The 16323-nt window shown below is 58.7% G+C and overlaps 6 protein-coding genes across 6 annotated transcripts; 3 read left to right on the plus strand and 3 right to left on the minus strand.

The window, feature by feature from the left end:
- Positions 1 to 380: 380 nt before the first annotated feature.
- On the plus strand, positions 381 to 2569 carry BKCO1_2600089 (phosphoenolpyruvate carboxykinase; the record flags this gene model as incomplete). Its single annotated transcript, XM_020273492.1, has 4 exons — positions 381 to 580; positions 644 to 719; positions 780 to 980; positions 1229 to 2569. 4 exons carry the CDS (start codon positions 381 to 383, stop codon positions 2567 to 2569), a joined length of 1818 nt encoding a protein of 605 aa, XP_020130206.1.
- A 1249-nt stretch (positions 2570 to 3818) lies between these two features.
- BKCO1_2600090 (pab-dependent poly-specific ribonuclease subunit pan2) lies at positions 3819 to 7533 on the plus strand (the record flags this gene model as incomplete). The annotated part of the gene is made up of 4 exons (XM_020273494.1): positions 3819 to 3887; positions 4044 to 4219; positions 4311 to 5444; positions 5496 to 7533. 4 exons carry the CDS (start codon positions 3819 to 3821, stop codon positions 7531 to 7533), a joined length of 3417 nt encoding a protein of 1138 aa, XP_020130291.1.
- A 422-nt stretch (positions 7534 to 7955) lies between these two features.
- On the minus strand, positions 7956 to 9710 carry BKCO1_2600091 (aminopeptidase y; the record flags this gene model as incomplete). Its single annotated transcript, XM_020273495.1, has 4 exons — positions 7956 to 8135; positions 8281 to 9423; positions 9479 to 9536; positions 9592 to 9710. 4 exons carry the CDS (start codon positions 9708 to 9710, stop codon positions 7956 to 7958), a joined length of 1500 nt encoding a protein of 499 aa, XP_020130292.1.
- Positions 9711 to 10970: 1260 nt separating this feature from the next.
- BKCO1_2600092 (uncharacterized protein) lies at positions 10971 to 12317 on the minus strand (the record flags this gene model as incomplete). The annotated part of the gene is made up of 1 exon (XM_020273496.1): positions 10971 to 12317. One exon carries the CDS (start codon positions 12315 to 12317, stop codon positions 10971 to 10973), a length of 1347 nt encoding a protein of 448 aa, XP_020130293.1.
- Positions 12318 to 12801: 484 nt separating this feature from the next.
- BKCO1_2600093 (ff domain protein) lies at positions 12802 to 14575 on the minus strand (the record flags this gene model as incomplete). The annotated part of the gene is made up of 2 exons (XM_020273497.1): positions 12802 to 14438; positions 14488 to 14575. The coding sequence occupies 2 exons, from the start codon at positions 14573 to 14575 to the stop codon at positions 12802 to 12804; spliced, it is 1725 nt and encodes a 574-aa protein (XP_020130294.1).
- Positions 14576 to 14816: 241 nt separating this feature from the next.
- BKCO1_2600094 (proteasome subunit alpha type-4) lies at positions 14817 to 15778 on the plus strand (the record flags this gene model as incomplete). The annotated part of the gene is made up of 4 exons (XM_020273498.1): positions 14817 to 14840; positions 14901 to 15085; positions 15151 to 15569; positions 15636 to 15778. The coding sequence occupies 4 exons, from the start codon at positions 14817 to 14819 to the stop codon at positions 15776 to 15778; spliced, it is 771 nt and encodes a 256-aa protein (XP_020130287.1).
- Between the last annotated feature and the right edge of the window lie 545 nt (positions 15779 to 16323).

A 16323-nucleotide genomic window follows, 5' to 3' on the forward strand; every position in this document is an offset into this window, starting at 1 on the left:
TCTTCGCAAAAATCAGGTCACACGCTGGCCGCATCGACGCGATTGCACGCAGGCTGCCCCAGGCGTTGCGCCTCAGTGCTCTCCTCGGTTAAAAGCTCCACCGTCCATGTTTGGGCGCCTTTGTCCTCTACGTACCTGTTATCGATCCTTTGCGCCGGCTCATTTTCGTCCGCCAGAGGCCCACGCCGTCCCCAGCCCGACTTGTTTTCGTCCAACGCCCAATCCCCACGACGCGGAGAGCTACCATCGGGCCACGGCTCTCTTTTTCGGTAGTAATTGCGCCTCCCAGACCACCCCCGGCGGCCAATCAGCGTTGCGGCTAACTGAGCGTCGCCGGAAAGCCAGACAGGATCGTGAATACGCAACAAGCACGCGCAGCCATGGCTGGAACTACTAAAGGCGCCGGCATCCCCATCGAAGTGCCTGTTCGATCCTCATCACCCGGCCCTCTCTACACCGGAGACTTCGCTCGTCAACAGGTTGTGAAGCAGCAAAAGAACAACTTTCATTCCAGCTCCCTCAAGATGGTCACCAACCCGCAAAACGTCAACAAGACGGCCCTCCACCCCGCCGGCCTTCAGTGCGTACCCTCCCCCCGCCAGCCCTGCCGAGGCAGACCAGAGCGCTAACCCGCCCCGCCCAGGCCGTCGAAGGAGCACACCGAGATTGAGGAGGAGCTGCACGACAAGGCACACATCGACTACGACCGCGTTGCCATTGTAAGCTTCCCGTCCTGCTCCGCCATGACGTCGGCGCTCTAGGCTAACCCCAGCCGCCAGATTGCCAACCCGTCCGTCGCTGCCCTCTACGAAGATGCATTGGTCTACGAGACTGGCTCCGCCATCACCTCTTCCGGCGCGCTGTCCGCCTACTCCGGCGCCAAGACCGGCCGCTCGCCCTCGGACAAGCGTATCGTCCAGGAGCCGTCGTCAGAGAAGGACGTCTGGTGGGGACCTGTCAACAAGCCCATGAGCACCGATGTAAGTTCAAGCATGTGCTCCTTCCCGCCACGGTGTTACTCCATGTATTACCCCACACACTGCGCGGCTTGACCCACGTCATGTTTGTGCGTCGCTGCCGAGCCTTCCCCCGCCTGATTCGCAGCTGGGCATCCTTCCCCGCATTCGGCTACACGATCGCTCCCTCTCATCCATGCTCGCCATCTGTTCTGGGCTGCAGCGCACGTGTCCACCCAACCACACGCCACATGCTAACAGTCTCGCTTCAGGTCTGGCGTATCAACAGAGAACGTGCCGTCGACTACCTGAACACCAGGAATCGCATCTATGTCGTCGATGGTTTCGCCGGTTGGGACGAGCGCTACCGCATCAAGGTCCGCGTCGTCTGCGCTCGCGCCTACCACGCCCTCTTCATGCGCAACATGCTCATCCGTCCCTCGCGCGCTGAGCTCGAGCACTTCCACCCCGACTATGTCATCTACAACGCCGGTGCCTTCCCTGCCAACCGGTTCACCTCGGGCATGACTTCTGCCACCTCCGTCTCCATCAACTTCGCCGACAAGGAGATGGTCATCCTCGGTACCGAGTACGCCGGCGAAATGAAGAAGGGTATCTTCACCGTGCTCTTCTACGAGATGCCCGTCAAGCACAACGTCCTCACCCTGCACTCTTCGGCAAACCAGGGCCAGAAGGGCGATGTTACCGTCTTCTTCGGTCTGTCGGGAACCGGAAAGACCACTCTGTCGGCGGATCCCAAGCGTGCGCTGATTGGTGATGACGAGCACTGCTGGAGTGACAAGGGTGTCTTCAACATTGAGGGTGGCTGCTACGCCAAGTGCATTGGTCTCTCGGCGGAGAAGGAGCCCGATATCTTCAACGCCATCCGTTTCGGTTCCATTCTCGAGAACGTCGTCTTCGACCCCGAGACGCGCGAGGTCGACTACGATGACTCGACCCTCACCGAGAACACTCGCTGCGCCTACCCCATCGAGTACATCGAGAACACGCTGATCCCCTGCATTTCCAACAACCACCCCACGAACATCATCCTCCTCACCTGCGACGCCCGTGGTGTCCTTCCCCCGATCTCCAAGCTCAACACGGAGCAGACCATGTACCACTTCATCTCGGGCTACACCTCCAAGATGGCGGGTACCGAGCAGGGTGTCACGGAGCCGCAGGCCACCTTCTCGTCGTGTTTTGCGCAGCCTTTCCTGGCTCTGCACCCCATGCGTTACGCGAAGATGCTGGCGGAGAAGATCAAGCACCACAACGCCAACGCCTGGCTGCTCAACACCGGTTGGGTCGGCGCCGGCGCTACCACTGGTGGCAAGCGTTGCCCGCTCAAGTACACGCGCGCCATCCTGGACGCCATCCACAGCGGCGAGCTCGCCAAGGTCGAGTACGAGACGTACGACACCTTCAACCTGTCGGTGCCCAAGTCCTGCCCCAACGTCCCCGACGAGCTGCTCAACCCGGCCAAGAGCTGGACCGGCACCGCGGACTTCAAGGGCGAGGTCACCAAGCTCGGTGGCCTGTTCGCCGAGAACTTCAAGAAGTACCAGGACGAGGCCACGCCTGAGGTGTTGAAGGCTGGCCCTGCCGTGTAAAGGAAGAGAAAAATAATGGGGGTTGTTGTAGATGAGATGGGTTCATCTTTTCTTTTTTCTTTATTTGCTTGATTCAATTGGCGATTCAGATGCATCATTTCTTATACACTCAAATTGGGCTCTTCTTTTGGGTAGTGGAAGAAGAGGCTGAGCAGGCCGAGACGGACCGCGGAGATGGGGAGAGGAAGACGTGCAGAACGACCTCTCATAATGGCTCAAGACCACCAAGCAGAGGATGATATACACCGGCGATGAGCTGGCTAGCAGTCTCGGATCATGGGGGGTTGCTGGCGAAAATGAAAATGAAAAACTATCCAAAAAAACAAAAAAATAAGTGGTACAGTGTGAGTGGAGCTTTGCTTTGCATGTGCATGTGATGGTCTTGGTCGACCACTTGCGAAGATGTGATGATGGTGAAAAATGGCTTAGATAATCGGCGTGAAAGCGGAACAGCGGTGGATATCCCTTGATGGTCATATTCAGGTACCGAGTTTCCAATGTTTTATTCGCACGAGTGCTGTGGAGGAACGAGAAAGTTTGTCTGTATAATGGCATTGTGAGTTGTGAGACGAAATGTGTCTTCACGCCTACTGCAATATTTTTATAGCTTGACCATTTGGTGCGTCGACGTTAACACATGTTTTCGTGACCAGGTGCTGAAGCAGAGACAATAAAAAAAATTCACGTGCATGAACCATACTTTTGAATTAAATACTCATCAACGTCTACAGATTCATGAAGCAGGTTGTGATTGATACCACGAGGCTGTCAATGGTTGCGGACGAAATGGCTGAAAGGATGGTAATAATGACTCGTGGTGATCAGCACAGACCCTGGCGTTCATTGTTCCCGCCTCGCGCGCCGACTCGCCGACTCGAGACGCGCGGTGGGGCGGCGCTGCTGCTCTCCTCCGCGTTCCTGAGAGAGCTCTCAGCTCACTCACCATAACTTTATCGCTTCTCTTCCTCCTCCTTCTCGGCTCCTCCCTTCCCGCCGTTGGTGCGCTTCCGCCCTTCCGCAGATGAAGAAACCACCGCCTCCGCCAACATAGCGCATACCACGCAAGCCATCCACCATGGAGGCCGACTGGGACGAGGTGCGCACACAGCTTCCCCCAATCCCCACAACTCAGTCGCCGAAGACCACCCCACATGCGGATACATATCCGAAGAAGGCAATATGCTAACTGGTGCCTTTTGGGACGTTGCAGCTCAGCCAGATACCTCTGCCTCCCCCGGGGCCCCACGCAATGCCCACACCCGCCACAACCGTTGCCTTTGACACACATCAGGACCTACTGTGGGCGGGAAATGACTACGTGAGTGCTGCCTTCTCGGTGCCCACCCACGCGCCACTTCGCCGGCCTCGGGCGGGGCCCCCTCCGGCCTGTGATGCGATTCCGATCAGCGCTTGCTTCCGCAGCGAAGGCAAATGATGAGACAACAGGCTGATGGACTGGCTGTGTTCTGCGCAGGGCCGCGTGTCTTCGTTCTTCGGCCCGGAGCTCCAGCGCTACACATCGTATCGCGCACACCCAAACGGCGACGGTGCGGTCAAGCAGTTGCTGTTCTGCGACAAGGGCGTGCTGAGCATATCGGTGCGGAGCGTACATCTGGCGAGCAGGCGCGGCGTGACGCAATGGCATCTCACGTAAGGGCAGGCCCCAGCAATACGGACCCCTTCCAAGTCTCGGAGCATGGCAGGATGATTGCGGGGCTGATGGATTGATTTGGACATGCAGGAACGATGGCTTCAAGGACCTGCGGTGCATGAGCTTCACCTCCAAGGGCGTCTACGAAGTGCTGGTGGCGGGCTGCCAGGATACAATGTTCCGGATCGATGTCGAGAAGGGGACCATCACCGCGACGCTGCCGGCGGAGAACAGCTACACGATGATGAAGAAGGGAGGCCAGTACATCTGCGCGGCCACCACTGGCGGCATGGTGCAAATCATCGATCCGTCCTCGTTCAAAGTCGTCAAATCGTGGCAGGCGCACAAGGAATGGATCAACGACATGGACGCCAAGTCGGACTTCCTCGTCACCTGCGGCTTCTCCCGCCGCCAGATGAACAACCTCATCCTGGATCCCTTTGTGTACGTGTATGATCTGAAGACGCTGCTGCCGCTTCCGCCGATTCCCTTTCACGTTGGAGCGGCTTTCGTTCGCATGCACCCGCGCATGTCGACTACGAGTATCGTGGCGTCGCAATCCGGTCAGCTGCAGGTTGTCGATCTGATGAACCCTAATACGGCCAACGTGCGGCAAGTCAATCTGTACGAGACTTACTTATCGTGCCTAGAGATGGCGCCATCGGGGGAGGCTCTAGCGTTGACGGATGCGCTGTGTTCTGTGCGGATATGGGGCTCGCCCACCAAGGTTCGGTTCACGGATCAAAGCCAGCCGACGGAATTTCCAGATCATGGCATCCCTCCGCCGAAGCTAGAGTGGTCTATGGACACTCCTCTGAGTACCATCGGCATGCCTTACTACAGGGAGACGTTGCTCTCCGTCTGGCCCAGCCATATGACCTTCGAGGTCGGCGCACCACCACCCAAGATCGACACCCAAGTGCAAGCCAGCCTGAAACGGGCTGAGATGGGGCAGTGGGCACCCAATCCGCGGAAGACGCGCAGGAACCAGGTCCAAGCAACTCGCATGCTGGAAAAGGACAACCCGCTCAAGCCACCCAAATTCCTCAGCGAAAAGGCACGGGACGGAAACGGGGGCAAAGACGGGGAGCGGAGAATGAGCGAGACGCTCGAGGCACTTACGGACTTGATGCTTGACGGGTCAACGAAAAAGGACGTTCCGGTCATGTACCGAAATGTCGAGATCAAGTACAGCAAGTTTGGTGTGGATGACTTCGACTTCAAGTTCGTTTGCTGCGGCCCTGTCGTTTTGGTCTGATACTGACATGCTCGCAGGTATTACAACAAGACGGAGTACTCGGGTCTGGAGACGCACATTGCTAATTCCTACGCAAATCCTCTTCTTCAACTATTCAGATTCACTCCGTTGGTGCGGAACTTGGCATTGCATCACGCGGCCACGTCGTGCTTGTTCGAGAACTGTCTCCTTTGCGAGCTGGGATTCCTCATCGACATGCTAGAAAAGGCGTGCGGACAAAACTGTCAAGCGACCAATTTTTTGAAGACGTTCAGTGGGCTTTCGAATGCTGCCTCTCTGGGCCTACTGGAGGAGCACTCTCCGAACAGCTCTTTAACAATTATGATTCAAAATCTCAACCGATTCCTCTTGGATAAACTCACGGCCGACTTCAGGCAGATGGCGCATGGCGTTGGCCACCTGGATCACGCATTTACGACCAACGCCGTGGCCAACATTCGATGTGCGCAATGCAATAATGAAACGAGACGCCCCGGTGCAAGCCTAGTCCACGAGCTAGTCTACCCGCCGAAGAATACCATGAAGAACCCGATGCGAGCCTCGCGGCCCACGTTTTCACAGATCCTGAAGGCCAGTGTCGAAAGACAGGACCAGAACAGAGGCTGGTGTGACAGGTGCAAGCGGTACCAACAACTCGCCGCGCGAAAGACAATACAGAATATACCTCCCATCCTGATGATCAATGCAGCAATTCACAGCCACGAGGCCAAGCAACTGTGGGCGACGCCAAACTGGCTGCCCGAGAAGATCGGCATCATCGTCAACCAGGGCCAGTTTTTCTGCTACGAAGGCCAGGACTTGGAACATCACCTACGGCGCAACTTCTACGACATCCAGGTGTACGAGCTGATCGGCGTCGTCGCAGACATCAACAGCGGCGAGAACCAGAAGTCACACTTAGTATCAATGATCAACGTCGCACCATCATCACGCAACGAGGAGGAAGCTGGGGAAGGAGGCGCCGGCAAGTGGCACTTGTTCAACGACTTCCTCGTACGGCCGGTCTCAAAGGACGAGGCGCTGCGGTTCGAGCCGAACTGGAAGCTACCGTCGGTGCTGGCATACGAGAGCGTCAAGGCGAGTCACCACATCGACGACTCGTGGAAGGAGAATTTGGACACCTCGTTGCTATACCGAACGTGGGGCCCCGCGGGCGAGATGAGCGACAACCCAGATTTCAAGCCGCTGCACCCCAGCGAGCACCCCGGCCCCGGCTGGCCCGTCGCCATCGACGCGGAGTTCGTCTCGCTGCAGCGGGAGGAAATCGAGATCAGCGCGTCCGGCCAGCGCGAGACGATCCGGCCGTCGAGACTAGGCCTGGCACGGGTATCCGTACTGCGGGGCGGCGACACCGCCACCACTGCTGCCGGCGGCGGCGACATCGACTCGGACAACGGCGAGGACATTGCCGACACGGACGAAGGCAAGCCGTTCATCGACGACTACATCGCCATCGCCGAGCCCATCGTCGACTACCTCACCCTCTTCTCGGGCATCTCGCCGGGCGACCTCGACCGCTCGACGTCGCGCCACGCGCTCGTCGGGCTCAAAGTGGCGTACAAGAAGCTCTGGCTGCTCCTCAACCTCGGCTGCGTCTTCGTCGGCCACGGCCTCCCCAAGGACTTCCGCACCATCAACATCCACGTCCCAAAAGCCCAGGTCGTCGACACGGTCGACCTCTACTTCATCCCCGCCCGCCAGCGCAAGCTCAGCCTCCGCTTCCTCGCCTGGGTCGTGCTCGAGGAAGACATCCAGCAGGACACGCACGACTCGGTCGAGGACGCGCGCACCGCGCTCAAGCTGTGGAAGCACTGGCGCCGCGTCGAGGGCGCAGAGGGCAGGCTCGTCTGCGACGAGATGGTCAGGGACATCTACAAGAGGGGCTGGGAGGTCGGCTTCAAGGTGCCTGGTAGTGGCGCGGGTGCTGCTGCGGGCGCGGGTGGTGCGGCGACGCCGACGCGCATGACGCCGGTGAGGCCCGGGACGGGTGGCTGGAAGCCGCCGCCGCCGCCGCCGGGGGGTGTGGGGTTTGGGAGTCCGAGTCCGATGAAGTGAGGGAGGGGTTGGTGGGGGAGGAAGCGGGGGGTGGAGTGGGTGGGAGTGTGTGTGTGTGTGTGTATGTGGGGAGGTAGATGCAGCAGCAAGCAGTGGCTTTGGCGGCGGCGGCGGCTTTTTTTTTTTTTTGTTCTCTCTTGTTGTTCATTTCATTTCCCTTTCTTCTCTTTTTTTGAACCTCGCAGACGGATGATGGGCTTTTGGGTAGTGAAGCATAAGGTGTGTAGAGGGGTAGTTGACATAGACGAAATCAAAGCTTTTCTTCAAACACTGCATACACTGCATACTAGCCTTGGAGCGACCACTTCAGCCTATCTGTTTTTGGTAGATGCTCACAACCCTAGCACCGTCTTTCTTGCCAACGCACTCAATTGCCGAACACAGTCCCCCCAATGCCCCATGAACGGCTCCCATGCTCCTTCCTATACATCGTGCCCACACGTTCCCAAATGCCTTTCGCCCTCCGCCTCCGTCCAAGGGAAACCGCCGAGGCTCTCGCCGGCCCAAAAGCGCCTGTCGAGCGAAGCAGTCGCGTTCGACGGCGTCTTCGGGATCAGATCCGTGCCGTTGATGGCCAAAGTCGCGAGGACGTGAGCAGCCGCCTATAAGACAATATGAATCATCTCCGAGTCAGCATCATCTCTCGGCAACGAAAGACGGGAAAAAAGGACACGACAAGGGGACGAACGCGCGCGCGCGCAAAAAAAAAAAAAAAAAGAACATTCGTCTTTTTGCCTATTAACATACCTTCGCATTGACCGTCAGGGTCGTCGGGTTCGCGTTGTCGTACGTGTCGCACTCCTGGTGGTAGCACGGGTCCTGGGCGACGCCGGTGCCCGTGTGCAGGCCGCCGACGGGCTTGGCGAGCGTGTCCATGAAGGAGGCGTAGTCGCTGCCGCCGGTGAAGACGGCGGGGGTGACGTTGAGCCCCTGGGCGGCGAGGTGGTCGACGAAGAGGGCCTCGATGGCGGCGGAGCCGGGCGGGCCGGCGAGGCCGTGGGCGCTGCCGTCGCCGTCGAAGACGCCGTAGTAGCCGCGCGACACCATGTCGAAGTTGAGGTAGAGCAGGATGTCGTCGGCGGCGGTGGTGTTCGCGACGGACGCCGTGTAGGCGCGCGAGCCGACGAGGCCGTTCTCCTCGGCGCCCCACCACGCGAAGCGCACCTTGTTCTTGACGTCGAAGCGCGAGAGGGCCGCGAAGAGCTCGAGGATGAGCGACGTGCCCGAGCCGTCGTCGTTGATGCCGGCGCCCGCCTGGACCGAGTCGAGGTGCGCGCCCAGCATGACGACGTTGTGCGGGTCGCCGCCCAGCGTCTCGGCGAAGACGTTTTGCGTCTGCTGCTCCTCGATCGTCTGCGTCTGCTGGAAGTGGGCGGTGAGGGCCTCGCCCGCCTGGAGGCGGTCCCGCAGCGCCTGTCCGTCGTCTTGGTTGATGAAGCCGCTGGACACGTAACCCTCGGGGTCGGGGGCCGAGAGCGTGCCGCCCGTGACTTTGGTGGGCACGTTGTTGTAGATGATGACGTTGCTGGCGCCTGCGGTGACGGCGGGCCGGATGCGTCCTGCCAGCGTGCCGCCGGTGGGACAGGTGCCGCGCTCGACGAGGACGATCTTGTCTTGCACGTCGTAGTCGGCGTAGCCCTCGACGGTGCATCCGGCGTCGCCGGTGGGACCTAGGACGAGTGGAGCGGTGACGCCCTCGGGAGTTGTGGACGGAGAGTAGGTCAAGCCGTAGACGTAGTACGAGGTGTTGTCGACTCGAAAGGTGATGGATTCCACGCGGTTGAACAGGGCCGGGAAATCCTGGATCCAAGTCCTGGAGGTGGCATTGTATTTTGCTAGCTCGGAAGAAATGAAGTCCACTGATGCGGCGTATCCGGGGAGACCGAAAGCCTGGTGCAGCGTTAGCGGACGGAGTTGAGAAGGTCCTCGGTGTCGAGATGCTTACTCGATTCCCGCCGTTCTCACTTGCAATGGTGTCCAACTTTGCAAGGTTCTCCATCAAGCTGGCGACATCGGTTAGATGTAGCTCTAGTTGAGAAATCATGCGTGCCATCTCACCCCTCAGTGGTAATGCCAGCCTGAAGAGCCTCCGAAGTGACCCATGGCTTAGTAGCGTGCACAAATGGTGCCCAGGTTAGGGCAACCCCCGCAACCAACTTCATGGTAGCAGATGTCATGGCTGTAGGTTATTTGAGACTGAAGTGCAAGCGCGGAAACGTGCAACGGCGAAAGGCACGTATATAAGCATTGACCAGTGTAGGCAGTTATCTTTCGCCATATGGGAGCCAAGGATCTGGTCAAGGTACAGCCGGTTCCACGGCCTTGGTAGTCAGGTGAAACAGACGAGAAAGACAGGTCGAAGACGGTCAATCAACAGCCAAGGAAGAATGTTTGCAGTGAAGCGCAGCGACCTTCCTCTTACGGTATGACGGTGTCTTGGCTGCGGATCGTGCATAGCATCTGCCAAGCCCCAACACGGGCGAGGCTTTTCGACTCGGTGACGGAGAGTTTTTGAATGCAATGGCGGAATCCTCGTGGTGCAGGACCTGCTGTTCAAGGGCATTCAATATTGTATTAGTAGCATCCTTGGGCTGCAACTGAGGTGGAGGGGGTGATAATCATGGTAGGCAGATCCAATGTTGTGTTGGAGACGGAAGTGGTCCACGAGACTTGACGAAAGTGCTTCCAGTAATATCGGCTCATTGAAGACGGTGATGAGGAATTTGTATTTTGTTGCTGCAAGGCATTGTACTGCGAGGCATTGTGCTGCGGAGTAGCTGCTTCCCAAGGAAAAGCCTAAAACTACGCTAAGCGAACGATTGCCTGTGCCTCAGCGACTCCGTCATGAGTAGCACGAGCTTGGCCTTCGCCTGGTACGGCGCGACGGTCAACTGAGCCGCTAGGATATGTAGCTTTCAGTGTACTTCCGATGCTTCGATGCTGGCCAGGACGCTGTCTCGCCAAGATATTACTCTTATGGAGCACCACAACGCATATCCATCTTTTGTCCATGCGGTAGACGTAGACCTCATTCCTCTCGCTGTCTTTCCGGTCCGGTGTCTCGATTCTTGGATCCGCCATTTCTCTCCTCGTCCTTAGACTCCCGGGACTCGATCGGCTTCTCTTTCCCATGAACCGACTACGTGTTGGAACCTGATAGGTCATCCAGCGATTCTGGCGCCTCGAAATTCCATGCCGCTCTTGTGGAGGTCTTGTGGGCGACTATGTCATTCATGGCGTCTTCGAATCGAAAGTGTCTTGGATGGTTGATGCAGGTGGAAGTGGATCCGGCAGTTGAAGGCCCATCCCTCGCAGAGCCGACAAAGACCAGCTCTGTTGGGGAATGATGCCTTGCTGCCCGCCAATGAAGTCTCTTCACCTGGGAAATATGCCCTCCCTCTTGATTTCAGACTTGATTCTCCCGAAACACACATCCATCAGGCGGCAAGGCAGTCCCCTTTTTCCGATTGCTTCATCACGGCTGCAATCCTCTTCCCCATCTCGACGCCCTCCTCGATCCACGCCCAGCACGGCTGGTCTCTGAGGTCGTCGTCGTTGCAGCTCCCCGTCTCGATGAAATCCAGCAGCGCCGATTCCCACTCCCTCCGCTCGGGCCCGTCCTCGAAGAAGTGGTTGACCCACTGCAGCCGCCTCCCGACGGTGTCCGGGTTCAAGTAGACGAGGGCGCCCAGCATGGCCTTGCGCGAGGAGAAGACGGCCTGGACGCGGCGCATGCGGACGTTGCACGAGTACTTGAGCCAGTCCTCGACGCCGTGGGCCGGCGTGTAGATGCCGCCGACGTCGCTGCTGCTGGCCACGGCGCACCAGAAGACCCAGAAGGCGACGACGAAGGCGTTCCAGTCCCGCTTGACGCACGCCACGAGCGCCAGCACCCACTGGCCGAGGATGAGGACGCGCAGCACCAGCCGCACCGGCCGCGAGAGGCCCGGCAGCAGCCCGGCTTCGCGGTAGAGCGGCCGGCGCAGCAGCCCGTTGAGCGCGTCGCTGCCGCCGTAGAAGCCCCACCACTCGGTCGCGTTGAGCGAGTCGGCGGCCAGCACCAGCCGGGAGAGCGGTCCTGCGGAAGACGAGGCCGAGGACGACGAAGGAGAGGCGGAAGGGGAGATGGCGCGCGGCTCGCCGCTGTTGGTGAGCACAGCCAGCACGCCGCTGAGCGGCATGAGGATCAGGTAGACGGCGCCGACGTACTGCTCGGCCAGGAAGGCGAAGCACGTCAGCGCGATCCAGAACAGCCAGCCCAGCATCGACGTCAGGCAGTACCGCACCGACGACTGCTGGTGCGCGAAGAGGGCCTTGTGCACACGCGAGCTGGCCGACGACGCTGCCGCCGGGTAGACGTGCACGAAGTCCAGCTTCTGCATCCGCGCTGTCGCCGCCGGGCTGCCGTCAAACACCCGGCTGGGGTTGAGCACGGTCTTGGCCACGTGCAGCTTCGACACGCAGAGGCGCACTGTCGCCGGCGCGTTGCTTTGGTAGCAGTCGCCGTGCCGGCCGTCAATGCATTGGAGCGCGGCGTGTCCGGGGCTGTTGGCGCGGTCGAGATAGCAGGCAGCGGAGCTGTCTTCGGTCGAGAGGAGGAGCCGCGCATCCTTCGGGGTGATGGGCCAGTTCCAGAGGGGGGTGAGTCCATTCAGTTGGAAGCCGTGCAACTTCAGTGAAGCGTCGACGAATTCGACGAAGACGGCGAGGGGCAGGATGTGGGCCAGTTGCTGGACCCAATCGGGAAACTGCGGCAGCGTGATTGGAGGTGAGGACGAATGCATAATTGGGGAGTACGAGAGAGCGAATCCATGGGGTGGGAGGATTGTGCGTGCTGAACAACAAAAACGGGCTGGGGGTACGGAGATATGGTTATCCCTCACCGTTTACCGTCTCCAGAATATCCGTTGGACAGCGAAGGCTGCATGGAGACCCACGTCTGTGCCCCCGCTGGTTTAGTATTGATGTCCCCACATTCTCGTGGTTTCCCTTCTGACGTGTCTTCCTGAACGTCGATCATGGACCCTTCGCTTAGCCCTTCTCGGACCTCCGGGACCCACAGGCTGAGCCAGATCCTACACCACGGCTCAATGCTCCCCTTAGTCAGTATATTTTATTGATTTGTCTTCCGGGGACATGTTTGTCCGTACGTACCTCAGCTGTAGACAAATTCCAGGCAAGATAGGATACGAACACGGAAGCCAAAGGGACGAAGGCTAAGATCCAAAGACATTGATATGATTACAGGTCGAAGAGTGCTTTCTCCTGCTACTCGGCCTTTTCACCCTCTTTCTCGCCATCCTTCTCTTCTACACCACCCAGCTGTGCCCTCAATCCGTCCTTGCTGATCTTCATGGCCCTTCTTAGTTCCTCTTCCTCCTCCCTGAGCCTTCCTTTTCCATAAGCCTGATCCCTCTGTTGTCTCCTCTTCTCTTCCTGTACCCTTCTCTCACGGTCCGCTAACGCCTTCTCTCTCCTTTCGCGATCCTGCTTCTTTCGCTCTGCCTCTTCCAGATCCTCCGAGGACTTATTAGAGGCTTCCGGCGCCGGGGGCAGCGTGGAAATGTATGCTTCAACCATGGGATCTCGTACTGAGATTGGCAACGAGATAAAACGCAGATCGCGCAGCAGCACCGACGGCAAACTAGCCATCGATGTCGAGCGATTGAGCTGGGTGACAGGTAGAGATTTGAGAAGGTTGGACAAGTCGGACTTGCGGGTGCTCTCAGGAAGCTTGAGGCGGCTGATGTGCTCGCGGTACCACTTTTCCCTGTCTTTATCGAGAAGCTTCGTGTTCTTCATCTCAGCCTCTTTTTTGTATTTCCGGCGGAATTCAGGCCAGTAGAGTTTCGGTGTTGCGTATTTGTGGAGGAAAGCGAGGTAGGGGATCGCAGGGTCCTCCTTTGCCGCCTTCTCGCGCTGCTCCTTCAATGCCTGCGCTTTGTCGCGCGACCATTCCTCCCACGTCTCCTTCCGGGCCTTCATGGTGGTGAGAGCCGTGTATCGGTCATCATCGATGATGCGACCTTCATCAATGATCTTGTCCCAGGTAGAGAAAGGATTGCAGTTGTGATCGTCCAGCAAGTCCCTGAACAGAGCCTTGGCATCCTCCTCAGTCAAGGGCAGGCCTTCTGCACCCTCTGGTAGATCATCGTCGATATCGCCATACTCGCCCGGATCCAGGCCGTAATCTTCACCCATGGCCTGAAGTTGCCATGCAATGTCGTCCTCGTCGAACTCCACCGCATCCTCGCCCTCTTCCTCAGTTTTCTGTCGCTTCGAAGGCCCATCCTCTTCATCAGCTTCCTCGTCATCAGTGACCTCAACTTCTTCGTATTCTTCGCTATCGTAGTCCTTGCTCGCCGGCGCAGGGGTGACCGAGGGGCGTGCACCACTTCCTTCACGCTCATCGGCAGCCGCCAGCTCAGCAGCCGCAGCCTGCTCGTCCTCGACATCGCTCGGCTCGCCGCGCTCCTTCCGCTCCTTCTTGTCCCGCTCGATGCGATCGAACTCCACAACGCCTTTCATCACATCCGGCGGGAACTTCCAGAAACTCTCCTTCGTCTCCGGGTTGTGCACGAACCGCCGTCCCAGCTTCGTCTTGACGAGCACCCACGGCGCACAGCCCGGGATGGCATGTTTGTGCTTGGGTCGGTCCTCGGGCTGGTGGCGACGGCGATCCTGGTAGCCATGGCCGCCGCGGAAGCCGCCTCGGCCGCCGTGGTGCGGGACGGGGAACTGCTGCTGGTACTGCGGAGGGAAACCGGCTTGGTATGGAGCGCCGGGAAAGGCGTTCTGGCCATAGTGCTGGTGGACGGGAGGCTGTGGCTGGACAGGCTCAGGCAGGGCAACGGGACGCTGATAAGTCGACTTCTTAGTCTCGGCGTTGTAGTAGTAGGTGTGCCCTGCGACCAGTGTTAGCTGCGAAGAATCGGCAAAGATGCAATTGCGGACCTGTAGGGGCTTTGTGCTCAGTCCACCCCGGAAGCAAGGGTGGCGGGGCAGGCGCCGCGGGAGCGGGCTTGTAGGTCGACTTCAGCATGGCGCGCAGGACGGATTGACTGGGAGGTGGTGGGCGGAAAGTTGGTCGCGGGCGATGATGCTTTTGGTCTTGGCGCGGCGGGCGCTGGATCTACGCGTCGGAGCTTGCCTGGAGCTCACCCATCACCACAACCACCGGCCACCGACAACTCCTCGTCCTCCCGCCACGCCCTCATCCGCCGCTGCTCCATCGATTCCTTGCCCGTCGCTTCTTGTCCAAATCTGCATAGCCGCCGCTCAACATGTCTCGGAGATACGATTCAAGAGTCAGCCGCCCCAAGCTTGCCTCGCTGGCCCGGCCGCAGTAGCTCACAGTGTGCACGCAGACGACCATCTTCTCGCCCGAGGGCCGTCTGTACCAGGTTGAATACGCGCTCGAGGCCATCTCGCATGCCGGCACAGCTCTCGGGATCCTCGCACAGGACGGCATCGTGCTCGCCGCCGAGCGCAAGGTCACCAGCAAGCTGCTGGAGCAGGACACCTCCGCCGAGAAGCTGTACATCCTCAATGAGTGCGTCCGAACCCATCCGTGCCCAGTTCCTCCTCTGTGGGCTAACAAGGCTCTGTACGCAACAGCAACATGATCTGCGCAGTAGCGGGCATGACGGCCGACGCCAACATCCTCATCAACTACGCCCGCCAGGCCGCCCAGCGCTACCTGCTGACCTACAACGAAGACATCCCGTGCGAGCAGCTGGTGCGCCGGCTATGCGATCTGAAGCAGGGCTACACCCAGCACGGTGGTCTGCGTCCCTTTGGCGTGTCGTTCATCTACGCCGGCTACGACCCCCAGCGCCAGTTCCAGCTGTACCAGAGCAACCCGTCCGGCAACTACGGCGGCTGGAAGGCCACCAGCGTCGGCGCCAACAACGCCAGCGCCCAGAGCTTGCTGAAGCAGGACTACAAGGAGGAGTGCGACCTGAAGGAGGCCTGCGGTCTGGCCGTCAAGGTGCTCAGCAAGACCATGGATTCGACCAAGCTGAGCAGCGAGAAGAGTGCGTTTGCCGCCCCTAGAAAAGCTGTTTCCTTTGCGCGTTCCTCGCTTTGCTAACGTGATCCAGTCGAGTTTGCTACCGTCGGCCGCACCAAGTCCGGCAAGATCTACCACCACCTCTGGACCGCTGACGAGATCGATGCCCTGCTCAAGGAACACGGCCTGGCGAAGGCAGACTCGGAGAACGTCGAGGGCGGTGCGGCGGAGTAAAAGAAAGCAAAACCCGGGCTGGAAAGCCTTATGATGGATTTCTTGCACTGGCGGGAGCTATGACGGATTACACGAATGTAATATACCTGCCTCTTCATGAAGTTCTGATCCTTGAACGATAAGAAACTTGAATAGAGGTATAGATGCCCATGTTTGCGGTGATTCTCCTAACGGAGGTATGGATCCAACGTTAAAAGCGGAGACATGGGGATTTTGACGTTCCTTATGATGCGTTCGTTCAGCTGCAAGCTGATTACGAAGCATAGCCTGAGCGAAGATGAGCTGCCAGCAATATTTCTCTATCTTTCCACCCAGAACAACACCGAAGCTCATCATGGCCTATTCGATGCCTATCCTCACCATACATAATGCTTCTACGTGCCATTTCAAAACGAAATGGTTCCTTTATGGAAAGCCATTCATACTTCACCCAACGAAGAACAGCTGTTGGTTAATCGCTCCGCCTCAAATATGGAACGCACCAGTCCAACGAGTTATCGCGGAGACATTTGCACTAGACCTACTACATGCGCGAACATTGAAGC

The sequence above is a fragment of the Diplodia corticola genome (assembly GCF_001883845.1).
Source record: "Diplodia corticola strain CBS 112549 chromosome Unknown scaffold26, whole genome shotgun sequence".
NCBI lineage: Eukaryota > Fungi > Ascomycota > Dothideomycetes > Botryosphaeriales > Botryosphaeriaceae > Diplodia > Diplodia corticola.